General features: G+C 37.9%; 1 protein-coding gene across 2 annotated transcripts in view; it reads right to left on the reverse strand.

Moving 5' to 3' along the window:
• LOC117418057 (protein kinase C beta type-like) overlaps positions 1 to 19,295 on the reverse strand; it is a 105,832-nt gene that overhangs the window by 66,322 nt on the left and 20,215 nt on the right. For both annotated transcript variants that reach the window (XM_059035496.1, XM_034030614.3), the window contains exon 3: positions 3,356 to 3,438. In XM_059035496.1, the coding sequence (XP_058891479.1) occupies positions 3,356 to 3,438 (83 nt within the window). The remainder of the gene's footprint in view (positions 1 to 3,355; positions 3,439 to 19,295) is intronic.

Raw genomic sequence — 19,295 nt, forward strand, 5'->3', positions numbered from 1 at the left:
ATACAGTATTTTCAAATGAAGTGAGATGGCTTTTCAGTGCAAGACTGGTCACGTACCACAGTGCAGCGAGTACATGATTACGCTGTGACTTGCGTACATTGCGTAAACCATGTTGAACTCTTGAAGGAGCTGGAGTTTCCTGTGGTTTCTCAGGCTGCTGTTACACAGAAAGTTGGCGTGTCAATCGCAGGTGCCTCGCCTTGTGATAAGATGCGATTACATTCTTTTTCATTTCATGTAGAAATAAACAGCGAATCATTTTGTTTAGGAATATAAAAAACAACAATTGACTCATATTTTAAATTTTGTATTTAACATTTAATCATAATGTGATTTCATTCTTTTTCTTTTCATTTAGAAACAACAAGTATGACTAAGGTTGTCTCAAATGCCTCTCGTTTAATTGGGACAGCCGCGTATACAGGATATTTTTTACTTCACCCAAGCCATCCCGATAAAGTGGTGCCGACTGTATAATAAACTGTGTTCAGCTAAGTTTTTGGCCATTTCTTGCATATTAATATCTTCTTCAAACTTCAGTGTCCTAAGCAGGGTTGAAAATAAGACTTCCATTGCATAGCGGGAGGCTGTGTGGTCCAGTGGTTAAAGAAAAGGGCTTGTAACCAGGAGATCCCCGGTTCAAATCCCACCTCAGCCACTCATTGTGTGACCCTGAGCAAGTCACTTAACCTCCTTGTGCTCCGTCTTTCGGGTGAGACATAATTGTAAGTGACTCTGCAGCTGATGCATAGTTCACACACCCTGTCTCTATAAGTTGCCTTGGATAAAGGCGTCTGCTAAATAAACAAAATAATAATAATAATAATAATAATAATAATAATAATAATAATAATAATAATAATAATAAAAATAATAGCAGTTTGATCCATTCCTGGTTTTATTACAAGTTTAATAAAGACACACCTGAGCTTGTTACATACACTCTGTGGTTAATCAAGCTTGTATTAATCTGGAATGGGTGAAACTGCTATGCAATAGAAGTCTTACTTTCATCTGTGATCCTACGGCATACATTACAGTACATATGGGGTGTTTGATGATATATAAAAATATAGGCTAGCACATCCGCCACAAAGTATTGACTGGTGCTTACGGGCATCTATTACAATGGATCTTCAGTAGCTCTTAACCATTTTGTTTAGATGAAATGAGCACAGTCAGATACAGCGGGGGCTTTGCCTACACATACAGTAGAATTATGAAGATGAGCCTGTCATTCAAAGACATCCAGTCAAAGCAGATGTACAGTCGAAGTGTGATGCACTCTCCAATAAATCTTGCTATGGAAGGTCATTCCTGGGAGTCTGCATTGGTCCATGGGTTAACACTGTTGTTGAAGCGGTTTTCATTACGAGATGGATCAAGCACACAAACAAAGGGTCTTTCACTCCCCGAGTTTGGCACAAAACTGGACAAGATGGGCCAAGCTTTTCACTACTGTATGTAAATATAAGGACGGACAAGTACAGACAGATTTTGGCATTTAATAAACACATCTAATAAACACTGTGTTATATATGTTCTGCTAGTTTCTAATCCTACAGAAATTCCTAAAGAAAATAAATAAATGGCTGCCAAGAATGATTGCGCATGTCAGAAGTTTTGTGAGACTGGCACCAGGTTAATCACCTGCTCTTGATGTAATGGTGTGACCTTCAAGTATATATGAATGCAGAAATGTGCCAAAATGTAATATTCTGGGAAAAGCCAAGAGGGTACTGTCCTGTTTAATTCTGAAGCGGAGAACTTTTAAAATCTTCCTTGTACGGCTCTATTTTTTCCCACGGAAAAAGTCACTGCGGTATGTGAAAAAAATAATGACTTTTCATTATCTGAGAGTCAGGTTTCCTGACTGGAGCCTCCCTTCCCAGCAGACCCTGATTCTATTAGCTGTAATAGATTACACATTATCACTTTCTCTGGGCTCTCTGGGACAGCCGCATGATAGAATCCGCTGGACAGTTTAGTGTTGGCCATCTTTAACTAAAGAAAAGAGAAAAACCACTGCAGTGCAGACGCACAGTCAGGAGGGGATTAGGAGAAGCAGCAGCAGAACTTTCTGTTTCTGTTGATTAGGTTCCTAGACCCATTTTAATGAATCTGCCTTAAGGTTAGATTTCTATTTATTTTAAATACCACCAGTGGTTTTTTTTATTGCTTTTAGTATCAGATATCTCTGTGGCAATACAAGGGTTTTTTTTCTCTCTTAGGTAAAACTGTTGTCTATTTGCCTACTTGACTTAGTTTCCTAGACGTTTTACCTTAGATTTTAGATTGATTGTTGACATATGCATCTTCTTTATTGTCATGCTAAATCTATGAATCTATCTATTGTCAGTGGAAACTTAATGAATTCCTTTTATTTTCTCAGCAAACCATGCCTTAAGAATGGCTTTCTTTGAGTTTACAGATATTGCGCCCTGGTGTTAACGGAACTTAAGTCTTCCTTATTTTTCTCCACACATCCATCTGCCCAATGTTTGCGAAACAAAAACAGCTTTCTTTGTGTGTTATTCTTAAATATTCATATCTATCAAATTAGAAAAATTGGCCAAGGAAGAACAATACTCTTTGGAGAGCCAGGTTTTATCAAGCAGTGAGTTGTCACTTTCTAGTGGTATTCGAAGTCATTAAAAGTACATTTACTGTAATCAAGCTCAGACTGTTGACAGCAGCTTTAGCAGTAGTGGACACACATGGTATGTCACAGAAGACAGGTAATGAGTGAGAACAATCTGGAGGGGGATAAGTTAGGAGCAGCAATGTTACACAGGCTGCGCTTACATAAGCAATATCATCATGTTCGATAAAACTGCACTGGAACTGAAAAGTTCACACATGATGGGGTGCATTATCATAAAAGATGCTATTAACACAAATGATATGCATATATAAAGCCAGTGCTATTCTTATTTAAGCACATGTGCAAAAACAACATTAAAACACAATTAAGGGGGTAATAGTTCATTTAATTACGATTGTAACCTATGCATTTGTTAAGTACCAAACTTCGGTACCCAGTCCCAAAGGAACTCTACCCAAACACAGAGACTCTGGATGTTTTTAACCTTAAAGTGATTTGAGATCTTAAATGGGACATTGTACCGGGTCAATTTGGTTAAAAAAAAAAGAAAAAAAAGACAGAGGGGCACAGACACTCAATCATTTGCATGTCTTAAGGTTACAAGGTCCTGCCTGCAGAACCATGACACACATCTTCTAATGATGTCAATTTTCCAAACCTGCACCAACTGATATAAAAAAGACAAAGAGGAATTAGACAGCAGGAAGGGTCACAGAGATAACGATGGCCTTAAATGTGGAATTTACTTACATCGGAGTCTGGTCCCTTATCGGCTCCGGGGCAGGAGAACGTGACAAATTCATGGCAGCGTTTGTGCACCACAAAGCAGCAGACTGCAAGAACAGAGAAGAGAGGCATAGATAAACCAACAGCAGTTCACACCGGCCCAGCATGGAGTCATCATGACCATTAAAAAAAAAATTAAGCATTTAAGCAGCAGTAACAGTGATTGTATATAATTTGATCAGCATACTTTACCATTAATTCCCCAGATATCATTCATCTACTGTATATTACTGACATTTTTTCAGTATTATCTTTCAAAAACAGAGCAGTAGAACAGTCTGAAACATTTTCATGGATATCTGTTTTATTCCTAAAGAAAAAAAAAAAACTAACTCAATCCTTGAAATACTGTATGGCTCCGTTATCCTACAGCGTCTTTTTTTTTTTTTTTTTAAAGTACTGTACCAAATAAACACATTTATGATAAATGTATGCAATGATTTATTTTCAGTTAAGTTTATAACTTTGTTATTCAGAATGTTTTTAAAACTTTTAAAAAGATGCAATAAGGACAACAGTGCCGTAATTAAAAATGCAATCCTAGGGCTATTGCAAAGTGAACCCAGATACATAGTGCTGCATATTCACTCTGCTTATTGCATGAATGTATAACAGAGCAAGTGATTTAATAAAAATCCCTACAATTTCTCAGAGCAGGGCCAGCGAGCGCCTCTCATCACACAGCTCCGACTAGGGAATATAATGAATGGAAATGTATTTTACTGGCAAATATAATGATACCCATGCAGCCTGAAGCTGTGATTAGCCTTAATGAGAAATCCAAATATCTTAAAAGCTACATTGCCAAAATATGTCTATTTTAGGAGACAAGAGCATCAAAGCTTTATGTCTAATTGGAAGTACTCAAAAAATAAATAGTAATAATAATAATAATAATAATAATAATAATAATAATAATCATCATCTTTCTAATGTCCTGATAATCTTGTTTCCCCTCCTTAAATAATAACAGCTTGCAGCTCTTGATCAATCACACATACTGTAACTCTAATCTATCTCTTATAATCCTATAAGCCTACTTTATTAATGACCAGGGTCAGAGATTGTTTCTTGCCTGCAATCCATTATTAGCTGATTATTATTGTACATTGTACATTGCACATTGTACATATTCATACACCGCACTTTCTTTTCAAATAAAAACAAGTGGATATAGACACCGACTGGCACTGTGTGCTGTTCAGGTAAGGCAAGTACAGTAATTGAACTGGATTTTGACCTTTTTATCAAATAAAATGCAGATGAACAGTATGCTTACAAATGCAGTCTTATCTTAAAACAACAGATTCAGATATCTTTAAACAAAGTGCAACCTGCCCCCGGTTTAACCCCCTTGTATCTGGAATTTTCAATCGCAAATGACATGTTCACTGGAATGGTCTCTTCTGAAGTACTATAAACTCTAAAATCACCATTAACCTTTGAGGCTGTAGGGGCAGGAGGCTTTGCAGAGTAATGCATTTACAATGGGCTGGCCAATGGTGGGCAGACCAGCTAGTGCCCAGCACATTGTGTGGAGGCAGGTGAGTCTTGTCGTGTGTTAAAGGTTCCTATGATTTTAGCCGAAGAAGCATGGCTTTCCTTTCACATTATGTTGCACATGTGTGCAGGGGTGTCATGTCCCACTTACGACTAGAGTTGTGCATTCGGGTGGTGGTTTTCTGCTTTCTCCAGATTTGTTGCTTAATGGTCTAGTGGATCATATGGTACGTCACGTGACCATATAAATGTGTACATGCACTGCCGACTATAGCGTTCTCTAACTTTATTGGCCAGTTGGTGCATTTTGCACGTGATTGGAAGTTAGAGTTAACATTTACAATTAAATCAAAATGCAGAAGCAAGCAATCTTGATTACAGAAGTCTTCCTTAGAATGACGGTCCTGATGCAGTTTTGTTCTGCATTGCAAGAAGACAGCTGGGGGTCCAGCTTTGTTCCAAAGTTCAACCTGCGCCTTGGTTTCACATAACAGTCTCTCAACACGCCTGTTGGGAGGCTCCATTTCAAAAATTCATTATTAATGAAATCATTAAATATACATGCAGTTAACACCTAGCAGCCTTTGGTGATACCCTGCCGTGCACACCAGGAACATATATGAGAGGGAAGATGAGCGGAAGTTAATTGTACAGTCTCTTCAATTCAATTAAAAAGTCCATCGCTAACATACTGAAAAAGAATACCCTTCTATCTCTCTCCCTTATTCATTATTATAAATTTTTTTTATGACAAATGCTGCTCATAGAAACATCGCCAGGACCACAAATTCTGTCAGCGTGGATGCTTCAAAGAGGAACCAAAAACTTAGCACTCCTGTGCCAGTTGGAGGCTTATAGTTGAGGTACCAAACTACATGTGCCTGGGATGTTCATTATATTGGATCTGTTGCTAGATTTATCATTAGCAGCTTGTCCTATCTTGTCCTATCTGTGCCTACTTTTATGAATCAAACTACTACAGGCTGGACTGATCGATAGAAAGAATGTATTTTCTATTGTTTTGGCCAGGTTACAGTATTTGTACTGTTCAGGTTATTAATGTTATTAGTTGTTAAAATTAATACAGCAAAAGCACTTAGTTGATAATTGTTTTGTACTGCGGAGCTAACACTACTGTAGCTTGAAATGGAAGACCTTACGCACAGTGATGTGGCTGCTGAACTGTGGGGAGTGAAGTTTTGTCTTGGAACTAGGGAGAGAGATTGTTACCACGGGGTACTTTGAGCAAGTGTTTTTGAGCTATGTATTCTAATGCTGTAACCAAAAGCAACAAACCTGTGTCAAGCAAATAAACATTGAACGGAGAAATCTCGTTTGGACATTGCTGATACACTTCATGAACGCGGCCAGCTCCTCTGAAGAGTACACATAAACTTTACCGGCCTACACCTGTAATTTCGCCCCACTTTTGCCTTGACAACTTTATGCCCCCTGGGCGTTGGCTCAGCAGACACACACACAATAATATCATTTTTAATATTAAAAGAAAAACAGGTTATCCAGCAGTCTTGTACAGCATGTACTGGAGTACAGTTCCAGGTTGTGTCTAAAAATAGGCCTATAATGTCACCTCAGACAAAGCAACAGTAACTAATAGGTATACTATAGAATTTCATTATTTACCTTGCTTTTGACCAATGTCCCTAACTACCTAAACATATTCTGCACTGCAAAATGGTAATTGAATTATAATCTGCATGTCAACAAAGAAACAACTTTTTTTTTTCTTCCTTCAAATCCATTTGAGATTGAAATAAAATTGAATTGTTTAAAAATGGGTTTGCGAGAATAAAAAAAAAAGAAAAAAAGAAAACGTTTGCACTGAAGAACGATTTCTGTCATGTGGGAAGAAAGACCATTGATGCCACTCAGAGTAGAAATTTCTTAACAAGGTTAATTACAAACTCTGTGCTTTCTTTCATCTGGTCCTTGGATCTAGCAGGAATCATTTTAACATTTTTCTATTGTGAATCACAGAGCAAAACAGATATGCAATGTTCACAACTTCTTCTACAAACACCTGCATTCATTAAGAGTTGCCAGCCTTGATCCTTGAGGAGTCTTATTGTTCTACTTGTATACTTCAGCTCGGCAGTAAAATTAACCTCAGAGACCTTCTGTACTTTCCTTGAATGATGAACGCAGGTAACACAAGCCTTCTGCCCGAAAAGACTTTGCTTCAGAGCGTCTTAATAGTATTACATGAATACTCTGGAAATGGTTACAAGCGATCAGCAAATCCACAAAGCATCCCAGTATTTTTAAATGATATTAGAAACACATTGTAAGAACATTGTATTCTGAGTGACGGGGGAATCAAACCAGCAACCTGCTACTCTGGTGATCGCGATCTCTACTTTTGTTCCATTTGATGAATCTGCAGTTTTCATGTTATTTTATTTAACATTTTGGGGAAAAAAATGACTATTTAAATTATTTTGCGAGGAACACAAAATGTACCCATGGCCACTGCTAGAGATGCTAACCCAAAAACGGCCTCTGTTCCTGGTTTGTCATCAGCGTTACTCCCAAGGACAAGAGTCTGAACAGCTCCAGAACTCCTAAGCCTTCAACCTTCATAAATCTTTCAAGGGGAGCTAATGATGACAAACACTCCTGATTTTAGGAAATCTAATCTCCCAGGTCTCGGGAGTGAAGCTCCCTGTTTAGAAACTGCAAAGATAATAGTGACACTGGAGACTGAGACAGAGAGAGAGAGCGAGAGAGCGAGAGCGAGAGAATTCTCCTTCATTCCTTCCTGATTCTTTTCTGAGATATCCTTGAAAATTTTTTCTATGAAATCATACGAAAAATGTTCTTCGTCTTTAGAGCTGTGAATGAGATGTTGCAGTAGGAGATCCAAAAGAGCAAAGGCATTGGTTTAAAATGTAATTCGTTTTTGGTCACTACAACCAGCAAACTGTGACATTGGAAAATGTCGAAGTGAACAAGCTTACTAACAATGAATAGCCCATTCGGGTTTTGACACACAAAAGGTGACAAAAAAAAAAGGAACGAGACTTAGGCTTTATACTCCGAGAACAAACCAGCTGAACGTCATCAAAATTTAAAAATAAATAAATAAATAAATAATAATGATTATTTTTATTATTATTATTTATTTCTTAGCAGACGCCCTTATCCAGAGCGACTTACAATTGTTACAAGATATCACATTATACATTATTTCACATTATACAGATATCACATTATTTTACATACAATTACCCATTTATACAGTTGGGTTTTTACTGGAGCAATCTTGGTAAAGTACCTTGCTCAAGGGTACAGCAGCAGTGTCCCCCGCTGGGGATTGAACCCACAACCCTCCGGTCAAGAGTCCAGAGCCCTAACCACTACTCCACACTGCTGCCCGATGATGATGTTCTCCCTGTATTGGCTTGTTTGTTCGTTGACAGGTCCAACCCCAATCCGCTTGGAATCACCATCTCTAACAGATCTCTAGCCCAGCCAAGATCTATACTCTTACTTTCACATTCACCTTGAAGCAATCTGAGATGCCCAAGTGCCCAAATTAACGATGCTAAGACAGTATATACCTGCATTATAAAATATGATCAAATATTAACAGATTGTGAAAACAAATATTGTCAGATTGTGCCCCCACTGTAGTGTCCCTAGTATTCCAAAAACTTTAAATAAAGTTAATACTATACTTAAACCAACACTAGGACATTTTCTTCCATCTGCTTATGGAAAGTGTTTCCTGGGAGTCTTGAAGCAGATTGTTAACCAAAAAGAGATGTTATTAAAATAATTTAACACCACTTTAAGTCTGATGCAGAGATGAAAATATGACTCCCACTGCATAGCAGTTTGATCCATTCCTGGTTTTACTGCGAGTTTAATAAGGCACACTTGAGCTTGTTACCTGTGGCTAATCAAGCTCACAGTAAAACCTGGAATGGGTGGAACTGCTATGCAATAGGAGTCTGTCCATCCCTTTGTTATATGATCTTGGTGGATATACCTATTAAAAAATACAGCAATGAAGACAGTCCTAAATACCAATGCTGGTTAAATCTGAATCCATTGCCTGAATAATTCTATAGCTACATAACATCTGTTGCCATAGATCTGAGGGAACACTTCTAATCTGATGGCTATCAATCACGCACCACCCCAGACTTATACAGCCATACAGCAGTAGAGTTTCTACATTTACATAGTGCCTGGGGAAAGAGGCTGAATTCAAGTTTTCACTTGACAAAATCTGACTGTACAGCAGGAATGGATCGTTATTGAGTATGGTCTACTTAGGTCTCTCTTTGTATTAGTGCTGCACTATTGACACATACCTGTGCTGGCCCCACAAAATAAATAAACTAAACTAACAGGTCTAGCTATAGAATTAAGAAAAATCTTGAATATTGATTATCTTGCCAATGTTAATTTGCATCAATATGATGGAAGCATGCAAGTAGGTGTACACATTAGTACATCTTCATTTTGATCTGACTTCAACAATTCCTTGGGGTATTGTAGTGCTGCTTTTTAAATAATGCTTTAAAATAAAAAAATAAAAAAAAAACTTCAAGCAGTCAAGTCTAAGATTATGAAAGCTGCACAGATGATATGAGCAGGTTTCCATTCATATTTTCAAAATATTCCGGAAGCAGGGGGAAAAAAAGCACGAAAACACACTTCTATGAGACGCTCAATCAGATCATTTCAGGGTGTTTTCTGATGTTTCTCTTTCAGCTTAAAATGATTCGACAACCAATCAGGACATAATGGATTGTAAACAAACTCTCCCACATCCATCAATTTCAGTGTGTGCAGAGCCTTGCCCTGCGTATGACAGTTGCCAGAACGATACTGCATGCTACCCCTGCCATTCCTATTCCAGGCACATCTCACGACAGGCTGTACGATGCTGCAGCTGCCAGCAGAGGCAGAGGCAGAGAGCCGAGAGAAAGAAGAAAGAAAGAAAGAAAATGCAAGAGCGAGAGCGAAAGAGAGAGAGCCAGCCAGAGAGAAAGAAAGAAAGAAAGAAAGAAAGAAGAGAGCGAGAGAAAAAGAAAGAAAGAAAGAAAACGCAAGAGCGAGAGCGAAAGAGAGAGACAGCCAGAGAGAAAGAGAGAAAGAAAGAAAAAAGAGGGCGAGAGAAAAAGAAAGAAAGAAAGAAAACGCAAGAGCGAGAGCGAAAGAGAGAGAGACAGCCAGAGAGAAAGAGAGAAAGAAAGAAAAAAGAGGGCGAGAGAAAAAGAAAGAAAGAAAGAAAACGCAAGAGCGAGAGTGAAAGAGAGAGCCAGCCAGAGAGAAAGAGAGAAAGAAAGAAAGAAAAAAGAGAGCGAGAAAAAGAAAGAAAGAAAGAAAACGCAAGAGCGAAAGAGAGAGAGCCAGCCAGAGAGAAAGAAAGAAAGAAAGAAAAAAGAGAGCGAGAGAAAAAGAAAGAAAGAAAGAAAACGCAAGAGCGAAAGAGAGAGCCAGCCAGAGAGAAAGAAAGAAAGAAAGAGAGAGCGAGAGAAAAAGAAAGAAAGAAAAAAACGCAAGAGTGAAAGAGAGAGAGCCAGCCAGAGAGAAAGAAAGAAAGAAAGAAAAGAGAGCGAGAGAAAAAGAAAGAAAGAAAGAAAATGCAAGAGCGAGAGCGAAAGAAAGAGAGCCAGCCAGAGAGAAAGAAAGAAAGAGAGAGCGAGAGAAAAAGAAAGAAAGAAAGAAAACGCAAGAGCGAGAGCGAAAGAGAGAGCCAGCCAGAGAGAAAGAAAGAAAGAGAGAGCGAGAGAAAAAGAAAGAAAGAAAAAAACGCAAGAGTGAAAGAGAGAGAGCCAGCCAGAGAGAAAGAAAGAAAGAAAGAAAAAAGAGAGCGAGAGAAAAAGAAAGAAAGAAAGAAAATGCAAGAGCGAGAGCGAAAGAAAGAGAGCCAGCCAGAGAGAAAGAAAGAAAGAAAAAAGAGAGCGAGAGAAAAAGAAAGAAAGAAAGAAAACGCAAGAGCGAAAGAAAGAGAGAGCCAGCCAGAGAAAGAAAGAAAGAAAGAAGAGAGCGAGAGAAAAAGAAAACGCAAGAGCGAGAGCGAAAGAAAGAGAGAGCCAGCCAGAGAGAAAGAAAGAAAGAAAGAAAAAAGAGAGCAAGAGAAAAAGAAAGAAAATGCAAGAGCGAAAGCGAGAGAGAGCCAGCCAGAAAGAGAGAAAGAAAAAAGAGAGAGCGAGAGAAAAAGAAAGAAAGAAAACGCAAGAGCGAAAGAAAGAGAGAGCCAGCCAGAGAGAAAGAGAGAAAGAAAGAAAGAAAGAAAGAAAGAAGAGAGCAAGAGAAAAAGAAAGAAAATGCAAGAGCAAAAGCGAAAGAAAGAGAGCCAGCCAGAGAGAGAGAAAGAAAGAAAGAAAAAAGAGAGCAAGAGAAAAAGAAAGAAAATGCAAGAGCAAAAGCGAAAGAAAGAGAGCCAGCCAGAGAGAGAGAAAGAAAGAAAGAAAGAAAGAAAGAAAAAAAGAGAGCAAGAGAAAAAGAAAGAAAATGCAAGAGCAAAAGCGAAAGAAAGAGAGAGCCAGCCAGAGAGAAAGAAAGAAAAAAGAGAGGAGCGAGAGAAAAAGAAAGAAAAAAACGCAAGAGCAAAAGAAAGAGAGCCAGCCAGAGAGAAAGAAAGAAAGAAAGAAAAGAGAGAGCGAGAGAAAAAGAAAGGAGAGAGAGAGAGAGAGAATATATCACTGCATTGCACCATTAGCATTATTCACCCTTTCAGTGTCCCTGGTAGATGCACACCCGTTAGCCAGTTTGAATAGAGGACCCCAGCTCCAGTTAATATCAAGCACTCAGCAGTTCTCACTCATATCACGCGAATACCATTTTACCAGTATAGTAAATATTTTCAACAGTTTAATTAGGGTTGTCTGTGTCTGCTGAGCTGACTGATTACCCAGGGGTAATAACTTGAGAACAAAACAAACAAAATAACAGTAAAAAGTTTTTTTTTTTTTTTCTTCCCAACATTTGTTTGTGACACTGGTATTTCATGACTTGAAATATGTCTGCAATTCTCTATAAGCTGGGCTGCCAATGTGCTTTACAATCATTTTGGGGTGTTACTGAAAAGCATTACTGTATTGCATGTTAAAAATTAACAAGAATGTTTAATGGAGTATGGTGGGCACTTGTATTTCAATGAATTTTTTTTTTTTTTTAAATGCAAGCTCAGGTCCGGAAATGTATTATAATTCCTCATTCAGGGACAAAATGTGTTGTACTACAAGTACAGACCACAATACAAGATACACAATATAATGTTACAACGCTAGTTCCAGGTATTACTAAAACTAAAATCGTAACCGGTATCTTTAACAGTGTGTGCAAGACAAACAGTTTAAAATAAAAGGTGTTGGCTATGTTTAAACTTACCATGTTGGGAATGTTTGTAACTGACCTGGAGAGTCATCACAAGAAGGCTGATCATTACTTTTTATGAATTACTGAAACATTAAGACTGCAGGTACACAGCACTTAATTGTATAAAGGTAAAGACTGAATACTTATTACAGTGCCACCCCAGGATAAAAATAACTGAATAACTGTACTTGACTGAACTGCCTTCTTGTATTATTATTATTTTTAATATTAATAAAATTAATTAAGCTTTCCCAACTCTGGCAGGCCTGTGACTGCAGTGCAACTCTCCCAATAGTACAATTTAAAAAAAACCTGTTCATTGCTTCTGAAACTGAATACTGCTACAATTCAGCAATAACACTTACCTCAACACCTCTTACCGTTTACTGCTGAAGGAATCGTTTTCACTCATTTAATAACCACTTTAAAAGTACGCATTCCTAGACAAGTGACGTTTTAGACAGAAGCACATGAAAAACACTGCAGAAACTACAAATACATTTACAAAGTTTGTAAAAAGTTAGAATTCTATTGCAGAAGGAGAAATAAACCTCTTTTTGTTGTCCTAATGATCGTCTCCATTGTGAAATACAATACAAATTACAAATGCTTTGCTTTACATTACAGCGTGTCTTGTGGCTTTTAGGTGTTTTTTTTTTTTTTTTGTGGTTTTATGTTTGCGCTCACTAAACAGGATGTGTGTATTTTTAGCCCTTTACTTAAACCCTATTACTAGGTAATGTGTTTGGTTTAATGACATCCAGCAAAATTTACCAACGAGTTTGACAGAAAGTGGTATAAAAGATCAAGAATGTAACAGTTGTATCAATGCACTGTAAATGCTAAAGACTGGGCGAAACGAAGAGACGGCCAGATGGTTTATTTGCTTGCTGATTCAGGCTTACAGAACTGACATCCCATGTCGTTTATCACTTGTAATAGCTCGACTTGCTGGGCAGTAATTAGCTGTGGAAATTCTGTGAAAGTGCCCCACACAACCTGGCACCCTGCTCACAACTGTCTCAGAAAACAGGTAAAGACATGCTTATGGATCCTAGTTAAAGCCAACTGTATTTTGTTCAACATATATGTGGTGCTTGGCTCTGATCTCTACTTGTCTCGTATGCTAGTCTATAATGACTTCCTTGTTGTGCTGTTGTGAGTCGGACCAAAACAAGTCACTTGTCAACACGTCAGTGCAAATCTGTTTTTCTAACACTTTGAGAACCAGAACATGAAATCAAGAACTACTTAATATATTGTACTTTAAAGTACAGGATTACCTTACAGTGCAACACTCAGCCTGTGTATAGTGTGAATTACAATCCAGGCTTGGCATCCTTTGTGTATTGTTGTATATTACAGAACACACTGTAGCACAGTATACTGCATGCCCTATATAACACACAGCAATTTTAATATTTGTAAAAGGGTGCCTGCTATAATCTTAAAATGATCATACTAAATCTATACAATACAGTAAAACCTGGAACAGGCCGCTTATTATTGAATCAGACTTACCCATTGAGACCGAAGCCTCAAGGGGTTCTGGAGTAAAGTTCACAGAAAAGTTAGGCTGCAATCAATTCTAGAAAATAAAATAAATGCATTGTAACTAACAAGGAGATTTTCTTATTGAATTTGGCCTGATGCAGCCATACAGTGTCTGTCTGAAGTGACATTGAAAGCTTGTGCTTTCAGAAAAGTCAACAATGCCAACAGCCAATCAAAACTAAGCCTTTGTGAAAATGCAAAGGAGAGGTGGGAGACAGCTGGCATCATTGTTGATCTTATTGGAAGTGTCAACAATTGCCATTCTCTGACCTGCTTCAAATCACAGCACGCAATTTTAACACCAGGCACTGCCATGCCAGTTTCCTAGTAAGAGCATCACACAGCAAACACAATTCACAAAAGAGGACAATATGGGCTGGGATAGCCTGCTTTATACAGGAGTGGTTTAATATTAAAATGATAAAACTAAATTGTGAAAATAAAACACACTGAAATGGATAGGTTTACTGTGTAAAGAGAGGAAGCAAACATACAGCATATGCAAAATACGAACGGCTCCAACAACATTGCGAAGTACTATCAGTAACTTTTCACAAGCTTGCCTTTACAATGAATTTAAGGAACTACACAGGCAAAGCATGGCAACATATAAAACAGAAAAATATATAAACAAAACAAAAGAAAAAAATGCAAAAGACCAGTTGCAGCCCTACAGGCACAACTTTGTTCCCTTAAAGCCATCAAAATAAAACTGTGACAAATTTAGGCACGACCTTAGGCTGAAATCTCCTACTAAGAAACGCATAACATAACAGATGTTAACAAAACATGTTTCTTAAATGATCTCATCAGAGGTGATGGAATCAAACCATTGTCCTTTCTGCCCTATAGACCAACACCTTACCGACTGCCTAAAGAAATCAATGCAATTAAAGTGCTGTACATACGGTATGGCTTTGTGAGCCCGATTAAGAGTAATTAAATCGCACAGGATAAAGTGAACAGAGAAAAAAAAAGCTATAATCCATTTAAGTATACTGCACCATAACAAAATCAAATCAAACGGAGACATGTAGCATCAGTTTAAAAACACAACAGCGATTTTCCACCATGTCTTATGAATTAGATAATCTTACAAGTTGTACCTTAATTTGTGTCATCTGCTAAATGCATGGGAATTGAATTTGATATAAACCCACTTGATAGATGAATGGTTTCCCATTTCCATAGATTTAGCTGGGGTCTGTGTCTTAGAGATCCTGCATCCTGATTGGTGTTTTTATGTACAGTGCTTTGTGTTGACTTGTCATGAAAGGTGCTTTATAAAATTACGATTATTATTATTATAATTATTAGGAACGTTGAAACTCAGCCATGGAGAGGAGCGATTTTCCCAGGGGGTGTTCGATCATGCTAAAAAAAATAAATTAAAAAAAAGTACACAGGCTGGAACATTTTAATGACAAGGGTTGCTAATGTATATGCTGACACTTCATGCATTTATTATTTCCACTGTATTTTAAATAGCTGCTTCCGCCACCCCCTCTCCCATACTCAATAAAATGAGATTAACATGAAGATAAAAAAATAAAAAAAATTTTTTTTACGTACAACACAGCACCAACTTCCCACTCACAACTCAGGAGTGCTCAAGCACTTCATTTATATTCAATGACGAGCATCATTTCATCTTATTATTCAGCCTGAAACAAAAGCTGCCGGCACTCTTTAATTGCAGACCCCCTTCTGATGGTCCTCATCTCCTGTTTCCAGCTCTTTCCGTTCAGTAAAGAGCCCAGCTCTCATCCACAGCACCACGACCCCCGGCTCTGCTGCCGTCACTCTCCGCCTGCACACCAGAGAGGGGCTCTTCACTGGGCTCGGCAATCTGAACTGCACCCCCAAAGCAGCGCGCCCTGCCTACGCAAAATCAGCAGTCGAGAGACCAATAAAATACTCTACAAGGTTTGCGCAAATTTTATTTTTTTTTAACCCACACACAAACTGGCAATGGCATAAATAAGTCTTAAAACAGTAAATATGTTTCTTCATTACTTATTTAAACTGTAAACTGACCAATAACATTATAAAACTTAATTTTGAGGATGTGTCACTATGGACATATTTACTGAAATATACATAGTATATAAACTGAAGAGTTATTATGCTAATTTTGTGGCATACATATTTCGTTGATTTTTTATAAAGGTGAAATTAGTGAATATTTCTTGCCACAAAACATTTAAATGTTTTACGGTATATATATATATATATATATATATATATATATATATATATATATATATATATATATATATATATATATACCAAAAAAAAAATTATATATATATATATATATATATATATTACATACAGTACTGTGCAAAAGTTTTAGGCAGGTGTGAAAAAATGCTGTAAAGTAAGAATGCTTTCAAAAATAGACATGTTAATAGTTTATATTTATCAATTAACAAAATGCAAAGTGAGTGAACAGAAGAAAAATCTACATCAAATCAATATTTGGAGTGACCACCCTTTGCCTTCAAAACAGCATCAATTCTTCTAGGTACACTTGCACACAGTTTTTGAAGGAACTCGGCAGGTAGGTTGGCCCAAACATCTTGGGAGAACTAACCACAGTTCTTCTGTGGATTTAGGCAGCCTCAGTTGCTTCTCTCTCTTCATGTAATCCTAGACAGACTCGATGATGTTGAGATCAGGGCTCTGTGGGGGCCATACCATCACTTCCAGGACTCCTTGTTCTTCTTTACGCTGAAGATAGCTCTTAATGACTTTCGCTGTATGTTTGGGGTCGTTGTCATGCTGCAGAATAAATTTGGGGCCAATCAGATGCCTCCCTGATGGTATTGCATGATGGATCTACCTGTACTTCTCAGCATTGAGGAGACCATTAATTCTGACCAAATCCCCAACTCCATTTGCAGAAATGCAGCCCCAAACTTGCAAGGAACCTCCACCATGCTTCACTGTTGCCTGCAGACACTCATTCGTGTACCGCTCTCCAGCCCTTCGGCGAACAAACTGCCTTCTGCTACAGCTAAATATTTCAAATTTTGACTCATCAGTCCAGAGCACCTGCTGCCATTTTTCTGCACCCCAGTTCCTGTGTTTTCATGCATAGTTGAGTCTCTTGGCCTTGTTTCACGTTGGAGGTATGGCTTTTTGGCCGCAAGTCTTCCATGAAGGCCACTTCTGACCAGACTTCTCCGGACAGTAGATGGGTGTACCAGGGCCCCACTGTTTTCTGCCAATTCTGAGCTGATGGCACTGCTGGACATCTTCCAATTGTGAAGGGAAGTAAGCATGATGTGTCTTTCATCTGCTGCAGTAAGTTTCCTTGGCCGACCACTGCGTCTACGGTCCTCAACCTTGCCCGTTTCTTTGTGCTTCTTCAAAAGAGCTTGGACAGCACATCTGGAAACCCCTGTCTGCCTTGAAATTTCTGCCTGGGAGAGACCTTGCTGATGCAGTATAACTACCTTGTGTCTTGTTGCTGTGCTCAGTCTTGCCACGGTGTATGACTTTTGACAGTAAACTGTCTTCAGCAACCTCACCTTGTTAGCTGAGTTTGGCTGTTCCTCACCCAGTTTTATTCCTCCTACACAGCTGTTTCTGTTTCAGTTAATGATTGTGTTTCAACCTACATATTGAATTGATGATCATTAGCACCTGTTTGGTATAATTGTTTAATCATACACCTGACTATATGCCTACAAAATCCCTGACTTAGTGCAAGTGTACCTAGAAGAATTGATGCTGTTTTGAAGGCAAAGGGTGGTCACACCAAATATGGATTTGATTTAGATTTTTCTTCTGTTCACTCACTTTGCATTTTGTTAATTGATAAATATAAACTATTAACATGTCTATTTTTGAAAGCATTCTTACTTTACAGCATTTTTTCACACCTGCCTAAAAGTTTTGCACAGTACTGTATATATATATATATATATATATATATATATATATATATATATATATATATATATATATAATTACACACAGACACACAAGCATTCAAAATTCTAAAAGGTATTGACAATGGGGACTTTTTCGACCTGAAAAAAGAAACAAGGACCAGGGGTCACAAATGGAGGTTAGATAAAGGGGCATTCAGAACAGAAAATAGGAGGCACTTTTTTACATAGAGAATTGTGAAGGTCTGGAACCAACTCCCCAGTAATGTTGTTGAAGCTGACACCCTGGGATCCTTCAAGAAGCTGCTTCATGAGATTCTGGGCTCAATAAGCTACTAACAACCAAATGAGCAAGATGGGCCGAATGGCCTCCTCTCGTTTGTAAACTTTCTTATGTTATTATATATACACATATATACATACATACATACATACATACATTCATACATATTTTTTTTTAGTGTTTTGGGGATATTATTACAAAATCAATAAAAGGACTGATCAAAAATAGTCATAAATCACGTACTTTCAATCAAACGGGCCTGATGATGTAATTGGTAACATTATTAATTTATATTATTTGTTAATAAATCTAAAAGATGTTAGCCACTTAATGAAGGTCTTGGTGCAAGACTTTGCGCAGCAGATTTCTGAGGTCTCCAAAACTGGAAAGCTCAGAGATTTTTTCTGCCAGATGTCTCATTGGTCGACGACTTTATTGGCTCACTGTTAAAATCACACCACAGACGTTTGTAGCACACAGCCTGGCTGAGAACAGTAATGAGGGTTATTATCCAATAGTGTTCAGTGGGCATTCTAAAACATACAGTTCATGTTTCAAAAAATATATTTTAAAAAACGCTTGATTGATTTTTCTTATCTAGCTTAAATAAACATATCCCCGATACTCCCTGTTCCCAGCAGCAGTTTTGCTCTTGATATATTTCAGTGTTAGAGTGGTTTTATGGGATTTTAATCCACCACTGTCTTGACCATTAAAATATACCACATGGTCTGCCTGCATTGCGCTACCAGGATGACACTGATTTCAACAGGGCAAATCTGCAAAGTGTTTTCTAACATGGCCATTGCTCAGGAATTACCACATATTAATTCCTTCAGTGCAGTTGAGGGTTGCTGTCTAGTCCTTTTCTTCAGAATGCCTCATAGACTCATAAGGAAACATCAGAGGAAAACCACATAGAACAGCTTGTATATAAAAAATGTGGCCAATTAGGTGTTAATAATTTCTAACGAGGGAGTATGTGTGCTATGGAATGGACTTCCAGACATGTAAAAACTTTAAGAAAAAACAACACCTTAACATCTGAAGCGGTTTACTCTTGACGATTCACAAACACCTCATTAAATTTCAGCTCTGTCTTGTACTAATTCACAGACTGTAACCATGGCAACCTGTGAATTCAGTTCAGCTTCCTCTTGCACTATGGTACAACTAGTTCCTAATTGACATATGTTGTTACCATGGTAATGACAGTTGTTAACGCCTGGTGTTCAAAATGATCATAGGTGCACAGCTCCAGTCTTTTAGGGCCATTCCACACAATTATCTATATATGTTATCAGTTAAA

This window comes from Acipenser ruthenus, chromosome 13 (assembly GCF_902713425.1).
Source record: "Acipenser ruthenus chromosome 13, fAciRut3.2 maternal haplotype, whole genome shotgun sequence".
Lineage (NCBI taxonomy): Eukaryota > Metazoa > Chordata > Actinopteri > Acipenseriformes > Acipenseridae > Acipenser > Acipenser ruthenus.